At 34.0% G+C, this 17,385-nt stretch overlaps 1 protein-coding gene across 1 annotated transcript in view; it reads right to left on the reverse strand.

Annotated features, from left to right (window-relative positions):
* The window catches only part of LOC111051372 (mothers against decapentaplegic homolog 3), a 40,030-nt gene that overhangs the window by 7,786 nt on the left and 14,859 nt on the right, over window positions 1–17,385 (reverse strand). The window contains exon 4 of the mRNA XM_022337880.2: window positions 4,158–4,307. Coding sequence (XP_022193572.1) covers window positions 4,158–4,307 — 150 coding nt within the window. The remainder of the gene's footprint in view (window positions 1–4,157; window positions 4,308–17,385) is intronic.

A 17,385-nucleotide genomic window follows, 5' to 3' on the forward strand; every position in this document is an offset into this window, starting at 1 on the left:
TTCAACGCAATGAAAGATACAAAAATCCAAATCAAAAAAATATTTCTAATAAAATACAAAAAAACAGGCTTCATGGTGGGGTGCCTAGTCAACTATGCTTCCCCATCCATGTAGAGGGTATAAAAGTAAGGAATGGATGGTGAAGAGCAGAAGAAAAGGGAAGTATTGGAGAAAAAGATAGGAAAAAAAGAGAAAAATAAGAGCAAAAATTGTAAGCGAGTCCACTTTCAACAAATATATCTAAAAGAAATAGCCTTGCAAACAGTAGTCAGAGCAGAAATCTCGAGAATCATACGTCGATATGGAAGAAAAAGTTACTGCAGGCCCAGGTTTTTATTTCTAGTTTAGTTTAGTTTTACTACTAATCTTGGAGTCTATGAGGAAGTGGTCCGGAAAAAGGTTTATTATATTAGAGCTTATATAGATCAACTGTTTCCTTAAACATTCAATAATTCTATTTCAGCCCACCCATAATAGTTATTTGTGCAACTAGTGCGCAAAGTGCCACTTTGCTGCACCGAAAGAAACGTTTACGCACGAGCCGTAGGCGAGTGCGGAATGATGGTTTCTTGAGTGCAGCAAAGAAACTTTGCGCACGTATTGCACATTAAATTTTTCCTTCAGTTACCATAGAATGTGAAAAGTCAGTAATAGACGGTAAACATGTCCTATACCAAATAAAATGTTTGTTTGTGTAAATCTCTAGTATTTTTAATGCTGATAATAAATATTGCAACCATTCCACAACAGAATTGTTCCAAATTCAGTCTATATGATAATAGAATGAATATTATAAAGTTATATGAGATTCAATTATAATAATACTTCATCTACAAGAAGTCATCAGCAAGTGTAGAAAAGGCCATATCACTTGTCTGGATATGTTTTTGAGCCATCAATGAGGCTCACAAACGTTATACTTCACGCGTGACTAACAGTTTAATATTCTCCTATCCGAAAACACAAAAGTTATTCAGCAAAACTTTGCTTATACGGTGCCCATTAATTTGTTTTATTGATTAATTTGTCTATGTGATCAAAGCTGTAAGCTTATGTTTTAATTTTTCTATTAATGTAAATAAATAAATAAGCTAATATGCCAAGGACTGATTAAGAATTAGGCTAGTGATCAATCAGCCCTCAGGACAGACTTAAGTCTAACCTGACCATTCTATGAAATTTTCATGTGTACTATTTATTCCAGTTCCAAATATCCTCAAGTTTGAGTCTGAATGATATATTATACTCTATATTAGTGTAAAAATATAGTTTCAGCTTGTTTTTTTTTTTTGTAAATACATGAGTAAACTTGTCAATAATTAGGCCTTTCTGCTTTTCTGGCCAAGCGCTCAGTAGCCTACCGCATGAAACGTAGGTATATGCCCAAGTAAGGTTATACTGCATTCTTTAAAACGTGATTAAATTATATTATATAGACAGTATATTTACCTGGAATGCTGAACTTCAATCATTCAAGTCACTGTTGAGTAAAACAGGATATTATTGTAAATCCTGTGTTTTTGATTACGGTATTCAATGACATCTATTCTGTATTCTGTGTCTTATTGATCAACGGCATTCATTGAAGTTGTGCTACGAAAATGTGAGTAGAGATTTTACGGGGAGTTGAAGAAGAAGAACTGAATAACTTTTTTTGAAGTGTAAATATTTATGTTTCAAACCTAATGGATACATTATTGTTTTGAAAATATAACAATCACAGCTTTAGTATCACTAACACGAGTAACCTAACCACAAAAGTAAATAAAGATATAAAAATACTTGATTCCTTGATCATAAAAATGGTCGATAAATGTTTCCAATGTATTCCAGTTAAAAACATAGGCATCTCACACATAAAAAATCGTTCATGATAACTTGAATAGAAATAAAATACTGATATTGAATACTATCAAAACTTCTTGTTTATTTACTGTTCATTATCCAATATCTCACGGTAATAATCAGCTGTTTTACAAAAATTTCCAGCCATCAACATATTCAGGTTTACCAACATTTCTTTTACTTTGCCGCACTCTACCGTCATAAAGCGTGTTAACTATTTTGTGTTGTTATGTTGCAAATTTGGAGTGCGGCAAAGTACTTTGCCGCACTCAAATCTACATTCCCGCTCTGGGTGTGGGAATAAGGTATTTTGCGTACTATAATTGATGCGGGAATGAGCACTTTTTCGGGTAACTGTAGGAAAAAAATGTATTTATTATGTTTATAAGTTTAATTAGGAAATGTTTTCATGAAACTAATAGAACTATGAACGTAAATAATTTTTTTGTTTGAAAGCTCAACATTGTAGCTACTGAAATTCGTATTATATTTGCCTACATTGGAATATGAATTCATTTTTAGTTGCAAGAATTCAAAATTGAGTTTACTCAGAAACGATTGATCTCAATGCCAAGGATTAGGCATTGCCATTCAATCTTAGTACATTGCATAGTTTAAGGCTTTGAAAGTTTTTTTTTTCATTGTAGAAAGCTACTAGAGTGTATCCAAAAAAATATTCATATTATTTTTCTGATTTAAAAGTTCCTGATATCGACTGAAAAGAGATATAGATGATAAAAGAAGCTTTATCGCTGTACTATCCCGGAAACTATAAAGGTTTGACTCTTCATCAATGTTCTCATTTTAGAATAGTGTTCTAACCTTATTAGTTTTTTTTATAAAAGTATTGCCAATTATTGATATCGTTTCAACAAGAATCTAAGAGATGCTTTATCACAAAAAATGCGAAACCATAAATCAGTGGAGAATGATTGTTGGAAAACTTGTGTGAACTGTTGGATTTATATTTGGCTAATTTCTAAATGCAATAGCCTGACTTTTGACTCATCACTACTATCCATATCAGCAACATTGCATCAGCATCCACAAAACATTAAAAACCTCAATTCTGAATCCAATATTATGTCTCTATTGAAAGGCATGATTATTGTAAGTCAAATTTATAAGAGTATTTATATAGAAATTTTGTTATGTGACATGATTCATAGGTCTGATAATTACGTGTCATGAAAGTTCATTTTACGTTAACCCTCGTCATTTTTTATAATATATTAACTATACTATTGTTATGTGTCTGGCACACTCAGTGTACTAGTTCAGTAGTCGCAATTTATAAAGTTCTACGATTGTAAAAAAATAGTTAATTATGAATAATTATTTAATATTATGATGAATAGTAGGCTTACATCTCTTACAAATTTATCTCAAACTTCCTCACTTATTTAGACTTATAAATATTATTTTCAGTTTTAAGCTCAATTTTATTTCACATTGTATAGTTTGTGTGTTATGAGAGCAATAATGGGGTCTTCCCTGGTGCTCTCGCATATTGTATCTTTCAATAAATAAATAAATAATTTGAGCAGTATTTACTGGAGGGCTTCCGAGTCATATAAAACTCATTGGTAGTTGAAAACTATTTCTTTTTGAATTGATAGCTAGTATGACTCACAGTCAAAATTCAATATGACTCAACAAATCTTCAGTACAAATAACATGTGAAAAATCTAGTAAAATACATTATAAAAATTATTATTATTATACCAATAAGTCTTATGAAACCAGTTGCCTGCAACACATAAGAACCAAGAGTCTGAAAATAAATAGAATTTGGGACTTATTTAATAAAACTTTTGATATAGAAACAGTTGATAATAGCCAGAGCTCCTAAGAAATGCAATGATGATTCATCGATTAAAGCCAAGTGCTTTACTTCCTAGTACAAAAACAGAGCTTCTGAAAATACAAAATATAAAAAGAGTAAAAGTAAATTATGATCCCATCCTATTATTTTATTTTTTTAACGCATTAATTTGTATGAATGAAGTTTCAAGCGTTCATTTAGTTACTCAATATAGTTTTATCAATGAATTATTCATCACAAATAATTAATTACAAAAATGCTTATAAATTATGTAATAATAAATGTGACCTGCATGGACATACATACATTTTTCAACATGAAGTCCCAGGTTTAAACACCATAAAATAAAAAGAATAACAAATTTTCAAAAAAAATATTAGGGGAAAGATCTCAAAACTTTATTACAATCAGGATACACCACACCCAATAAATAATTTTTCTTGCTAGAACAACTTTTGGTCAAGAAATTTGCGAACATTTTACTTACCTGTAAATCCATCGACTGAGATGGAAGGTTGTGATGCATGAAAGGTTTCTCCTACCCTAGTGTTCAGTTCGTAGTAGCTGATGGAGCACCAGAATACAGGTTCACAATACATGACTGGCTGTGTATCTATTGCAGGGCTGGGAGACATACCTACGATAAAAAAATGACACTAATCAGTTTGAAAGATATCAAATAAATTTTTAACAATATTTCGTCAAATCTTCAATTATTTTAATTTAATTCCATCTTGAACGTTATATATAAAGAATAAAGATAATTATGATTGAGCACTACTATTATTCATGTATTAATAACGTTATTACATTTTATCTACTTCACATGTATAATTATGGAAAATTCGAAAATACATGGTTCGAAGCCGCTCGAAATAATCCCAAGTTGTAAAGCACGTTTTCTCAAGTTAGTTGATTCACATTTACCAACACTCGACAGATGGGTAACGTCTCCGATGCAGTCACCAAACAACCAATCTATTCACATCAATCACCCCCTAGGAAGACTTGAACCAATACAAATTCCAAGATGTACAAAAATAGCGAATAATATCAACCGTTCTACTACTATTATTATTATTGGAGATTCTGGTGTTGATAGATTCTGGTAAACGCAAGTTTAAATTAAATCTAAGAATACTTTATGGTCTGACAATCTAAGAGATGTATCTGTCTAGTGTCACTATATTATTGTAGCTAATGTAACTGAGGCTTCTTATAATATTACATGAAGCATATTATAACCATCCATGAATACCATGATATAATTTATCAATTGCCATTTCGTTTTTATAATAAATATAGATTATAACAAAAAAAATGGATAATAAATCGAACCCGATATTATGGTAAAGTGTACTGGTCTGTAGCCCAGTGAATTGGAAGACTTCAATGTGAAAGTAAATTATTAAGATGACATTTTCCAACCTGCTAAAAGGTCCAATTGTTCCATGAGAAATTTATTGAGATGCTCCATCAAGTCATCATCCTCTTCCATCCTCATTGAGTTATTTTGTTGCTGCACCATCAAACTATTTTGACCCTGCATGATTGCGTCATTTGGTACCTGCATCTGTGCGTTTTGTACCTGCATCGATTTTATATTCCGTACCTTCAATGTTGCGTTTTGTGGTTTGGTATTTGTCACCTGCACAGGCTCGTTATATTGAACCTCCATAGGTTGGTTATATAGTACCAGCACCCGTGAGTTTTCCATCGCTACGATATTTCCTCCATGGGGAGGCGTGTTCACGATTTTAACTTCCATATTATCGCAATTACTTCCTGCCTGCATGATGTTCAGTGGAAGAGAGAACCTTCTCACTAAACACACTTAAATACGAAAAGCCTGAATGTAACGTGACAACGTAAAAATATGCTACTTAGTTAAAAGAAATAGATCACCAAATCACTACACAAATTTGAATCTGAAAAAACACCAAATCCACCAAAAGTCACTAAATCACTGCACTAACTTGAGTCTAAGAACACCAACTTAAATCTGAGTGGACATACGAAGAAACCTATGAAGAAAAGAGTGGATACCAAATCACTCACTATAGGAACACACTTCAAGGTTAAACAACACAGACTTGAATCTGAGTGGACATTAATACGAAATAAACCGTACAGAAAAGAGTAGACACTAATAAGTGGACACTAAATCACTAAAGGAACGCACTTGAATGTGAAAAACTCAAGTGGACTTTAATAGCGAAACTTTTCTATGCTATGAGGAGGTCTTCACTACTCAAACACCGCCAATCAACTGAATGCTGTTCTGTAGGCACTGTTATATGTAGGCACTGTCCCACTGTCCAACTCAACTTACACATTTCGATTTTGCCACCATTGATCAACATACATTTTTTATACATATATATTTCACATATAAATATATATTTAAAATATACATATATTTTTTAAACATATATTTTTCACATGCGCATGCAATAGTTTTAATATATATGGGTTTCTCTTCAAACGATTTTGATATGAGAGCGCCAATAAATGAATCACATTCATGATTCAATAAATTAATTAAGAAATTTTTGATGAATCGATGAGTTATGGTAGTTATCAAAGGAAACTGCTTTGATGTGGTATTGATAAGCTGAAGTGTTATCAGGGGCAAGTTCCATAAAACATATGCAGCGGGACTTGTTTAATTTGAACTAGAGTAACTAGATTTTTGGAGAAATCGAAAAAATTGGCGGTCTTGTTGAAAAGCCTACAGTAACATGGATGCGCAAAAAAGAAAAATCCGATTTCATCAGAATAGACCCATTCATGCTGAGCATGTAACTAGAACTACTAATTAATACTTAATGATTGGGTGGCACTTGAACATAACTTTATGATTAAACTTCTCTTGATATTCAAACGGTGCTACCGTTTATGAATAGGTATATAAAGTCTAGAAGAATTAGTTAGCTGGACTGGACCATGTACAACGAACGGAGCAAAACAGAACACAGAAACAGATGCTTGTTGGACGAATGGAAGGAACCAGGAGAAGAGGTCGCCCCAGAACCCGCTGGCTCCAACATGTGGAGAGAGATCTGGCGTGCTTGGGAGTGAGAAACTGGAGGAGGCGAGGAGGTGATAAATATGATCGGAGGCGAATTGTTGAGGAGGCCAAGGTTCACGTAGGGCTGTAGCGCTTAATAAGTAACTAAATAGGGCTGTAGCGGTACATAAGTAACCGTTTTTTAATGAACTTGAAGGTCTATTTATTCAAAATATCTACATATTGGTTTCATGTAACCTAATTTGGTTTTCCTCACAAGAGGACCTGATGGCATTACATCAGTCAGGTTTTAAAATAAGATACTCAGTATAAATGAAAATAAAAATCTAAGTACCCTTTTTAAATTATTCAGTCACATGTTCCGGCTATATAATGACATTATCAAGTGATTGGAAAATAAATAAAATGTAGGATATTATTCTATAAATAAATATCCTGTTACAAATCAATTACTTTTATTCATTTCACACATTCACATTTTATATTTTCTTAATCTATACATTGAGCTTTTCTTGTAAAAACTAACTTGTTTATTTATTTTATTAACGATGTTGATTTTTGAATTAATCACATGACTACTTTCATATGATGATAACATCATACGTCAAAATAGAATTACCATCGCTAAAATCTCATATCCTACACTCGGCCATTCTGACAAATTGGCTTGCCCTCAAGCCTTCACTAAATAAAACAAACGTAAACTAAACATGCAAAAAAACAAACATAAACAGAACACACAAGATGAAACGAGCGTGAACAAAACATAACACTAAATTAGACGCAATACTGCTTGATAAGACTGACTTTCTTTGGCTGTTTGGGGTACTTTGAATTGCTTCATTAGTTTTCTTCTCTTTTTCATTCGAGCTGAATGCTTTCGATTTAACTGATTGCTATTTTTCAAAGATTGCTGCTCGCTTTTGTTTGTTTGATCCAAGGTTTCCTAATTTTTTTAGAATTTTCTCCGGGTACTTCGGGTATATCCTGTTGTTTATATCTCATTTTTCTCTTCCTACGCTTTTCATCATCACTAGCTCCATCAAATTCTGATGATTCTCTCCAATCTTGCCGGTTTCTATTTCTTTTCTCATTCATACGTTTTTTACTTTACTTGCCCTATTACCATAGGCAAGGAAAGTATTTCTTTCAAAAAAAATTAAGGTACCCTAATTTCAAGTTTTCTATACGTTTCAAGGTCCCCTGAGTCCAAAAACATTATTTTTGGGTGTTGGTCTGTGTGTGTGTATATGTGTGTATATCTGTGAACACGATAACTCCATTCCTAATTAACCGATTGACTTGAAATTTTAAACTTAAGGTCCTTATACCATGAGGATCCGACAATAAGAAAGTCAATTCAAGATGGGGGAAAAATGGCGGATGATTACTAAAAAAACATGTTTTTCACGGTTTTCTCGAAAACGGCTCTAACGATTTTCTTCAAATTTATAACATGGATAGCTATTTATAAGCCCTATCAACTGACATAAGTCTCATTTCTGGGAAAATTGCAGAAGCTCCGTAATATTCTTGAGAAAAAAGCGGATAATTACTAAAAAAAAACATGTTTTCACGGTTTTCTCGAAAACCGCTAAACGATTTTCTTCAAATTTATACCATGGATTTATAAGCCCTATAACTGACATGAGTCTCATTTCTGAGAAAATTGCAGGAGCTCCGTAATATTCTTGAGAAAAATGGCAGATAATTACTAAAAAAAAAAAACATGTTTTTCACGGTTTCCTCAAAAATGACTCGACCGATTTTTTTCAAATTCATACTCTGTATAGTTATTTATCAACTCTATTAACTGGCATGAGTCTCCTTCCTGGGAAACTAATGGGGGGTCCACCCCATCCTTGAGAAATGGACTTTGTAACCTCCTTCTCGTGCATGAGGTTGGTAGGTAGGTAGAGCAGTTTAAAAAAAGAACACATAGTCGAGATATTTTATCTGTAGAACAGCTGTTTTGACGACTTTTGAAAAAACATCGAATTTCACAATTATTTACACAAAGGAAAAAGTACTCTGAACACATATTCTGAGTAGATTTTTGTCCACACCTTCCTCTACCAGAATTCCCAGTGTCGCTCTGGGCCGGCTAGACTCAGTCGGCGTCTGGGGTGGGCCGCAGCAGGGGACGGGGTGCTTGGTGTGGTGTCCGTCAACCACCCTCGTTCGAGTCGGGGGTTGGAAAAGGGCCTTGAGTGCCATGTTTAGATGATTCCCTCTTTTAGGAAAGAGGGGCCGTCCTTTCGCACTGCCTAACAGAGTTGGGCGTGGAGAGACGGGAGTAGCAAAAGTCTGGCAGCCTCTGGGAATATGATCTCCGGGACGGGAAAAGCGTTCCCAATCTCTACTGAAGGTCCTCTTGCTATTCCACTTGGAATCAGCAAGATACAAGGGCCTTGGAACCGGGCGTCGCTGGCCGTCACCGAGTCCAACACCCCGGTCACCGGCTGTTTACAGCAGTCAGGAACACGATCTCCGGGACGGGAAAAGCGTTCCCAATCTCTACTGGAGGTTCTCTTGCTGTTCCACTTGGAATCAGCAAGATAAAAGGGCCTTGGAACCGGTCGTCGCTGGCCGTCACCGAGTCCAACACCTCGGTCACCGGCTGTTTCCAGCTGTCAGGATCGAGATCACCGGGACGGGAAAGGTGTTCCCATTCCTTACTTGAGGTAAATCTAACTTGTCGTCACAGGGCGAAACAGGTTGTATGGCTGTCACGAATCGTGAAAGTCGTTGTACGGGACTCGCCTTCTCGCCAGTGCCGTATCTCGATGCCTCACGCGTCCTCCTTTAACTCCAGTCATGGAAGGCGCAGTTCGAAGTAGTTGAAGAAGTGTAGAGGATGTTCCTTGCAAATCCACGAATCATGTGCCTTGGCGCAAAAGTTTGGCCAATTGCGAAGAGTGCCAGAAATGCTATTCGAAGTGGGAAATTTGAATCGATCTATCGGCGCGCCAGTTTTTGAGCTGTAGATCGTAAAATTACCTACGAATTTTTTCCAAGAAAATCTCACTACACTATCGATAAAATGAAATATTGTATGATTTAGCTAAAACCTGACAAACATATTATATAATTTCTCTTCTGAACATTCAGTAATCAATCAAAATCTTTTCAGATACCACAATCTTTCCTAGACACCGATTGGGTTTTGATGTTTTTAGACAATTATTTATATTTTTGTCAACTTTATTATATTCCAGTAATTTCAAGCTTGTTAAGCATTTCTGGAACAATTCTCTAATCTATAAATTTACTATATCTATAAACTATAAATTGATGAATCATTGATTTGAAACAGAGCCACCGTTCTGTATTATTATTGTTAATAATAGTATTATTATTCTTATCCAAAGAAATATAACAATAGCATTCGAAATAGATATAGTCAACTCTTCATCTACCTTTTTTTCACACATCTCTTTCAACTTCCCTTCACCACCAACATTCTTATCTAATTTATTTTAACTATCCATCCATCTTATTTCAACTATCCTCCAACTTATAGGAAATACTGACAAGTTTTAGTGAATCACACTCCTCTTCCTTCTTCCATCTCTTTCTTTTTTTCTTCTGTTTTTTTTCTTTCTTTTTCATCCTCTATTCTATTTTTTCTCAACTTTTTTGTTGAACTTCTTCATTATATCTTTTCCTTTTCTCAACTGCACTTTCACTTTCATTATTCTAGTCAAAATTATATCCATGATAACCTTTTCCAACGATCATGAACGGTTTAAACTTGGCCGATTTAAGTACATATAGAGAATTATTGTATTATCGAATACAAATTGCATTTCATCTTCAGACCGTTCATTCATTTTTCAAATTGTACTGTAAAGAATCAATTGAAGTTAGCTGTATCGTTGATATTATGAATAATTATGAACCAACGATCATGATGCTACAAAAATGATTACAGCTGCAACCCTAAACTCCAGACAAACAATGAGAAAGAAAGGAATGTACAACACCATTCATTTTGTATAGGCCAACTAAGGACCACAGTAATTCACCATTAAACATTATCATAAACGCTATCATTATTATTATTATTATTATTTACATTGGTCTCCCGCTTTCGCCTCCAATACTCTTTCATCCTCGCACTCTGAGCGATTCGTCTTTCTAGCGACCAAGTTTCAATTCTGGGTTCTTTTGGGAAAACATCAACTTTAAGCTGATTCCGTAGCCCTGCTACAGAATGTTAAATGAAGCCAATGACAAATGACAAAAGACATTTGGTCATTGCTTTGGTCATTGTCTTTTGTACAAGTTCAACAAAAAAGTTAAGAAAAAATAGAATAGAGGATGAAAAAGAAAGAAAAAAAAAACAGAAGAAAAAAGAAAGAGATGGAAGAAGGAAGAGGGGCGTGATTCACTAAAACTTGTCAGTATTTCCTATAAGTTGGAGGATAGTTAGATAAGTTCTGCTCTGATTAGTAAATCTGCCTCTGTTATATTTAATTTTTGCATATCCTTCTTAGGGCCGTTTGCACAGTGTAAGTTTAAGCTAAAGCTTAAACCAAATCTGGATTTTTTTGGTTTAAACTAAAATTCCGTTTGCACAGTATCAGTTTAAACTCTGGGAAAGTTTAAACCTCCAAAGCAGGAAGTTTAAACCAAATAATTTGGATTAACTTGACATCTGTAAAGATTTGATGGGGAAACAGCTGATAGTAAATTATTTTTCGACAGTTGTTTTTAATGCTTCTGTAGACGATAATTATTATTAATTTAGGTTATAGTGAATCATTATTTGAATGTAGAAATAATTGTAATGGAGGAATTGATAGAAGTTTTTAATGCGATTGATAAAGATGACTGCAAAGAAATTTTGAAACTGAGAAAAATTGGGCAAAAAACAAATAATTTTAAATTTCTGGGATAGAGAATTTTTTTAACGGTTTTGCTTGAGTACAGCAACTGCCAATTTATTATTTTGATTGAATAAACCACTTGATAGAAAATAAGACAATTTTTAACAGTGGTCTTCGATTGGAAAACATGTTTTTAATAACACATTACTGAGATATATTGCATTTGAGAGATTTCTAATAAACGAGGAAGACCATAGTAGATTCAAGCGTAACAAATAACTTTTTTATCTTACATTCTGAAATATATTTTCTGGTGCCAACTAAACATAATTTTTTAAAGAATTTCTTGATCTCTTTTCACTTTTAGAACCGTACAGCTTACAACTCTGTGGATTTTGAACAAGAACAAGAAAATACTAAAATAGTAGCTACATAACCTCAAATTACTGATGGTTTGTAAACAAATAACAAATTTCCTGTAAAAATCAGGACATTCTATTACCAACTTAACGCTAAACTAGTTTAACTTAAACTGGATTAGTAAATGCACTGAGAAAACCGATTCAAGTTTAAACTTTCGGATTAACTTAAACTCGATTAACTTAATCGAGTTTAGCAATCTATACTGTGCAAACAGCCCTTAGACTCTAAAAACCAGTTCAATTTGGATCTCCCACTTATCTTCTTGGGGGTTCATGGAAGTTATTTACAGTTCCACCACATGACAAATTAAAGAAAATAATGATATTATTTTCCAATAAATTTCTTTCTTTTTCTGGGTCATTGTAAACTGATGGTACAGAATAGCATTGTTCCTTACTTGCTATTTCTACCTGGAGAAGTGTCACCGAAACCCTTCTATTGTCTAGCTTTACTGCTCCTACACATCTCGTTTATTGTTAGATGTCTCGGGAATTCCCCAGGTTAGGCACATTTTCAATGTCTGGGTTGATGTACAGAACAAATACATGTCTACTCTATTTGGATAATGAATTTCAATTCTAAACAATGATGAATTTATCATTGATGAATATGAATTCTCATCTGAATTGTTAAGAACATGTATAAACCCATTCTAAAAAAACAGATCTTCATTCCCTATAATCGCAATGACGGTTGAACGCTTTAAGAATATTGAAATTGGAATTCATGATCCAGATAGAGTAGACATGTATTTTTACAGTACATCAACTTAGACATTGAAAATGTGCCTAACTAACAGGATCAAGGATTTATATTATCTGAGCTAATGTCACCACGACTCGGGTAACGTTTCTCTTCTCGAAATATGAGCATAGATGGTGAACTTGAAGACTGCACAATAGCAATACAAATGAATTTATTCTGCTAACTGACAACATCAATCCAATTATTAGGCTATAGACTCAAAGAACTGGGAAGAACTGAGATGTGTTTTAATGGTTAAGTGCAATTGAATCTATCCAAAAATACTATCAATACCGTTCCAACCTATTCCGCTTCATTAATTCCATACACTTTACTCTTATAATCATTATCATGCATCATCTTCATTATTGATTGTTTATCATGCATCATCTTCATTTTCATAAAATTCGTAGAATTCTTCATAGAATCTCTTTTGGTATCATAGAATTCGAAACAGAGTTTGTGGTAACTATAATCACAATCAAGAAGTTAGTCTTGACGCGGAGTTGATTTCTAACCATGGTAAGTTGGATTATTTTTCTAAAACTAGATTTGAATACCGAAATCAATATAAAAATTTACAAGCATTTGATCTGATTCCGTGTAATGATAACTTGTCAAATCCTTGCCGTGGAGAATTATTGAAAATTGATGATCAAAAACTTGAAAGTATTAATGGTTATGTCAGTTTAAAATCTGTAGCCCACAATCATCTGCACATTGGAAATGGTGAAAAGAGGAAGGAAGAGGGTGATGATGAGGGGGAGAGGGAACTTAGATGGAATAGTGGAGAGAAAATGGAATTTAATGAAATTATGAAATTAAGGAAAAATTTGGAGAACGGAATGAGAATGTACAAAAAATGAGGAGGGATGAGAAAGATGTGGAAATGGAAGAAAGTCAAGGTGTGAATTTAGAAAGAAATGGAAAAGAAATATTGGCTTGTATTGGAAAAAGTGAAATTGATATGAATAATTATAGAATGAAGAATATGTATGAGTTGATGCATACTCAACAAAGAGAAGAAAATTAATGAAAAAGCAATTCAAAGTACCCCAACAGCAAAGAAAGTCAGTCTTATCAAGCAGTGTTGCGTGTAATGCAGTATTATGTTTTGTTCACGTTCGTTTCATCTTGTGTGTTTTGTTTATGTTTGTTTTATTTTCCATGTTTTGTTTATGTTTGTAATCCTTTTCATATTCATTTTTTATGACTTGAGGGCAAGCCAATTTGTCAGAATGGCCGAGTGTAGGATATGAGATTGTAGCGATGGTAATTCTATTTTGACGTATGATGTTATCATCATATGAAAGTAATCATGTGATTAATTCCATAAGCAACATCGTTAATGAAATAAATGAACAATCTAGTTTTTACGAGAAAAGCTCAATGTATAGATCAAGAAAATGTAAAATGTGAATGTGTGAAGTTAATAAAAGTTATTGATTTGTAACAGGATATTGATTTGTAGAATAATATCCTACATCTATAATGTACTGAGAATTTGACAACCAAGTATCGAAAAGGTATTTACGAGTTTGAAGTTTCGTTTTTTATGAAGAAGCAACTAAGGTATATTTACAGTTGTAAAGTTGCAATACTTATTCATAAGATGGAAGGGATAATGGAATATAATATATTATTCAATTGCTGGTAAATCCATATTAATTAAATGATAATTCTTTTGGTGTTGTCTGCCATTCTGGAGAGCCTAGCGCAGGCGACAGTTGAGGCACTTTTTCAGGAGTCCTCTACGGTCGCAGGTCTCGACTGACGGGGCTATACAAGAATTGGAGAGGCCTCAACTGTCGCCTAACGCAGGCGACATTCGAGGCCTCTTTTTCAGGAGTCCTCTGCCGTCGCTGGCCTCGAATGTCGCAGGTCTCTACCGTCGCTAGTCTCGACTGTCGCAGGACTCTTCTGTCGTTTGCCTCGTTTGACATCGACCCATCTGACTGGATATCACCGCAGTCGCAGTGCAGATCGTCAATGTGCATCTAGGTTGTGCAGTTTTCTCTTGTGCAGGCACATTCAGCTCTGAGGCGGTTCATGGCCTTCCACTTGCCATATGGCAGCTCTGCTCCTGATGCTCAATGCCAGTGACATGTGTACTCTCCTGCCACAGCTGATCCTTTCCTGGGAGGCCGAAGAGTCCAGCACTTTTGTTGCACTCAGCAAACTGCGTCGCTGAGTGGGAGGAGTATGGCCAAACATTGGATGCCTATCATCTATAACCTGTAGAGTTCGCTCAGCTCTACCAGCTATTTCTCTTGATACGGATTGGTGGGGGGGGGGTGGTGATACCAGCTAATATTGGGAGACAATACTAACTGGTATTTAAACATTCGGGATAGACAACGACAACAGCTCTGCTTTGTAATAGGCAAAACACCCAACCTCCATTCCAGCAATGATTGACCTGCTTAGTTTGAGAGGCAACCTGGACACTGCCTTGTGATAGATAAGGATAGCAGCACTTTTTCAACATTGGTTTGCTATCCTTGTACCATTAGACAAAGCAGGTATATTTATCCTTTTCTAGATCCGCAACGTCGCCAGTTTGTTTTTTGACTATTCAAAAATGTAATGACTACCCGAATATTTTATCTCAATTATGAAAATTGAGAAAAACATTTTCTTGGCGAATAAAATATATTCTCTACATCTGATCGTAAAACACTTCTTTACTCATACTAATAACTAACTCATTGTATAACAGCTGAATTTTGGATAGGTAACCTAATATAATCTATTTTACGCTCGCTGAGGATGTGCATTACGTTTACTTTACGCTCGCTTTGCATTCGCAGTAAGATTTTTATATTTTTGCTTGCTAAAATTGAGAAATTATCATTTTTTGTCTGTAATCACCTGATACCAAATGATTACTAAGGGTCATCTAAGTGTCATATCCTCAACAATAGCGACAATATAATATTATTCATCACTGTATTGTATATATGTAGTCTCATTCTGCGGTTGCAGAAGAAAATTTGTACAGAATATTCGAGCGTAAAACTTTTTTATTGCTGTCGCAAAATTATCCGTTAAATTGTTTATCTGATAATTATCTGATAACTGTTTTGCTGAAGCAATAAAGTCGTGTTTTACGCTCTTAGGGCCGTTTGCTCAGTGTAAGTTTAAGCTAAAGATTAAACCAAAACTGGATTTTTTTGGTTTAAACTAAAATTCCGTTTGCACAGTATCAGTTTAAACTCTGGGAAAGTTTAAACTTCCAAAGCAGGAGGTTTAAACCAAATAATTTGGATTAACTTGACATCTGTAAAGATTTGATGGGGAAACAGCTGATAGTAAATTATTTATCGACAGTTGTTTTTAATGCTTCTGTAGACGATAATCATTATTAATTTAGGTTATAGTAAATTATTATTTGAATTTAAAAATAATTGTAATGGAGGAATTGATAGAAGTTTTTAATGCGATTGATAAAGATGACTGCGAAGAAATTTTGAAACTGAGAAAAATTGGGCAAAAAAAAAATAATTTTCATTTCTGGGATAGAGAATTTTTCAACGGTTTTGCTTGAGTACAGCAACTGCCAATTTAGTATTTTGATTGAATAAACCACTTGATAGAAATTAAGACAATATTTTTAACAGTGGTCTTCGATTAGAAAACATGTTTTTGATAACACATTACTGAGATATATTGCTTTTGAGAGATTTCTAATAAACGAGGAAGACCGTAGTAGATTCAAGCGTAACAAAATAACTTTTTTACCTCACATTCTAAAATATATTTTCTGATGCCAACTAAACATAAGCTTTTAAAGAATATCTTGATCGCCTTTCACTTTTATAACCGTACCGTACTGCTTACAGCTCTGTGGATTTTGAACTAGAACAAGAAAATACTAAAATAGTAGCTACATAACCTCAATTTATTGATGGCTTGTAAACAAATAACAAATTTCCTGTAAAAATTACCCGTCCTGATATTATAAACGATGACATTCTATTACCAACTTAACGCTAAACTAGTTTAACTTAAACTGGATTGGTAAATGCACTGAGAAAACCGATTCAAGATTAAACTTTGAGATCAACTTAAACTCGATTAACTTAATTGAGTTTAGCAATCTATACTGTGCAAACGGCCCTAAATACATGAATAGCTATTTGAGATATTCTATTTGAGATAATTGATAATTTTCAACAAGAATCAACAACTAAAAATATATCAGATATACCGGAATAACTTTAATCACAGCTATCTACTTTAGAAGGCGGTGGTAATAGAAAATTAGCAACTCTTACGGCCAATCATTTCCACTGAATCTCACTAAAAAAGCTCCGGCGAAAAAGAGAAAATACTAAGAATAACTTCTTGTAAATAACATCCTTGTAAATAACATCAATGCTTTCTTGGTTCCAACTGTATTTCACACGTTGCTCATTTATTGAACTCAAGTCTCACTGAACCACTAGTCTTTAAACATTCAACACCAATCATTCATCAGAATCAAATCGAATCAATTTATTCCTCTTTACAAATACACATTACGAAAAATTATAGAATGCATTATAGGAAATTTTCTTCGTATGGGCTATGATGCCTGTGTGCGAAGAAGAGTCCGAATCACTTAGTTTATTCATTTTAATTCCGAGGAGGAAACAAGAGGAAAAACTAACACTGAAGAGAGAGAAAAAAATGAAAAAGGGAAG

The sequence above is a fragment of the Nilaparvata lugens genome, chromosome X, assembly GCF_014356525.2.
Source record: "Nilaparvata lugens isolate BPH chromosome X, ASM1435652v1, whole genome shotgun sequence".
Classification (NCBI taxonomy): domain Eukaryota; kingdom Metazoa; phylum Arthropoda; class Insecta; order Hemiptera; family Delphacidae; genus Nilaparvata; species Nilaparvata lugens.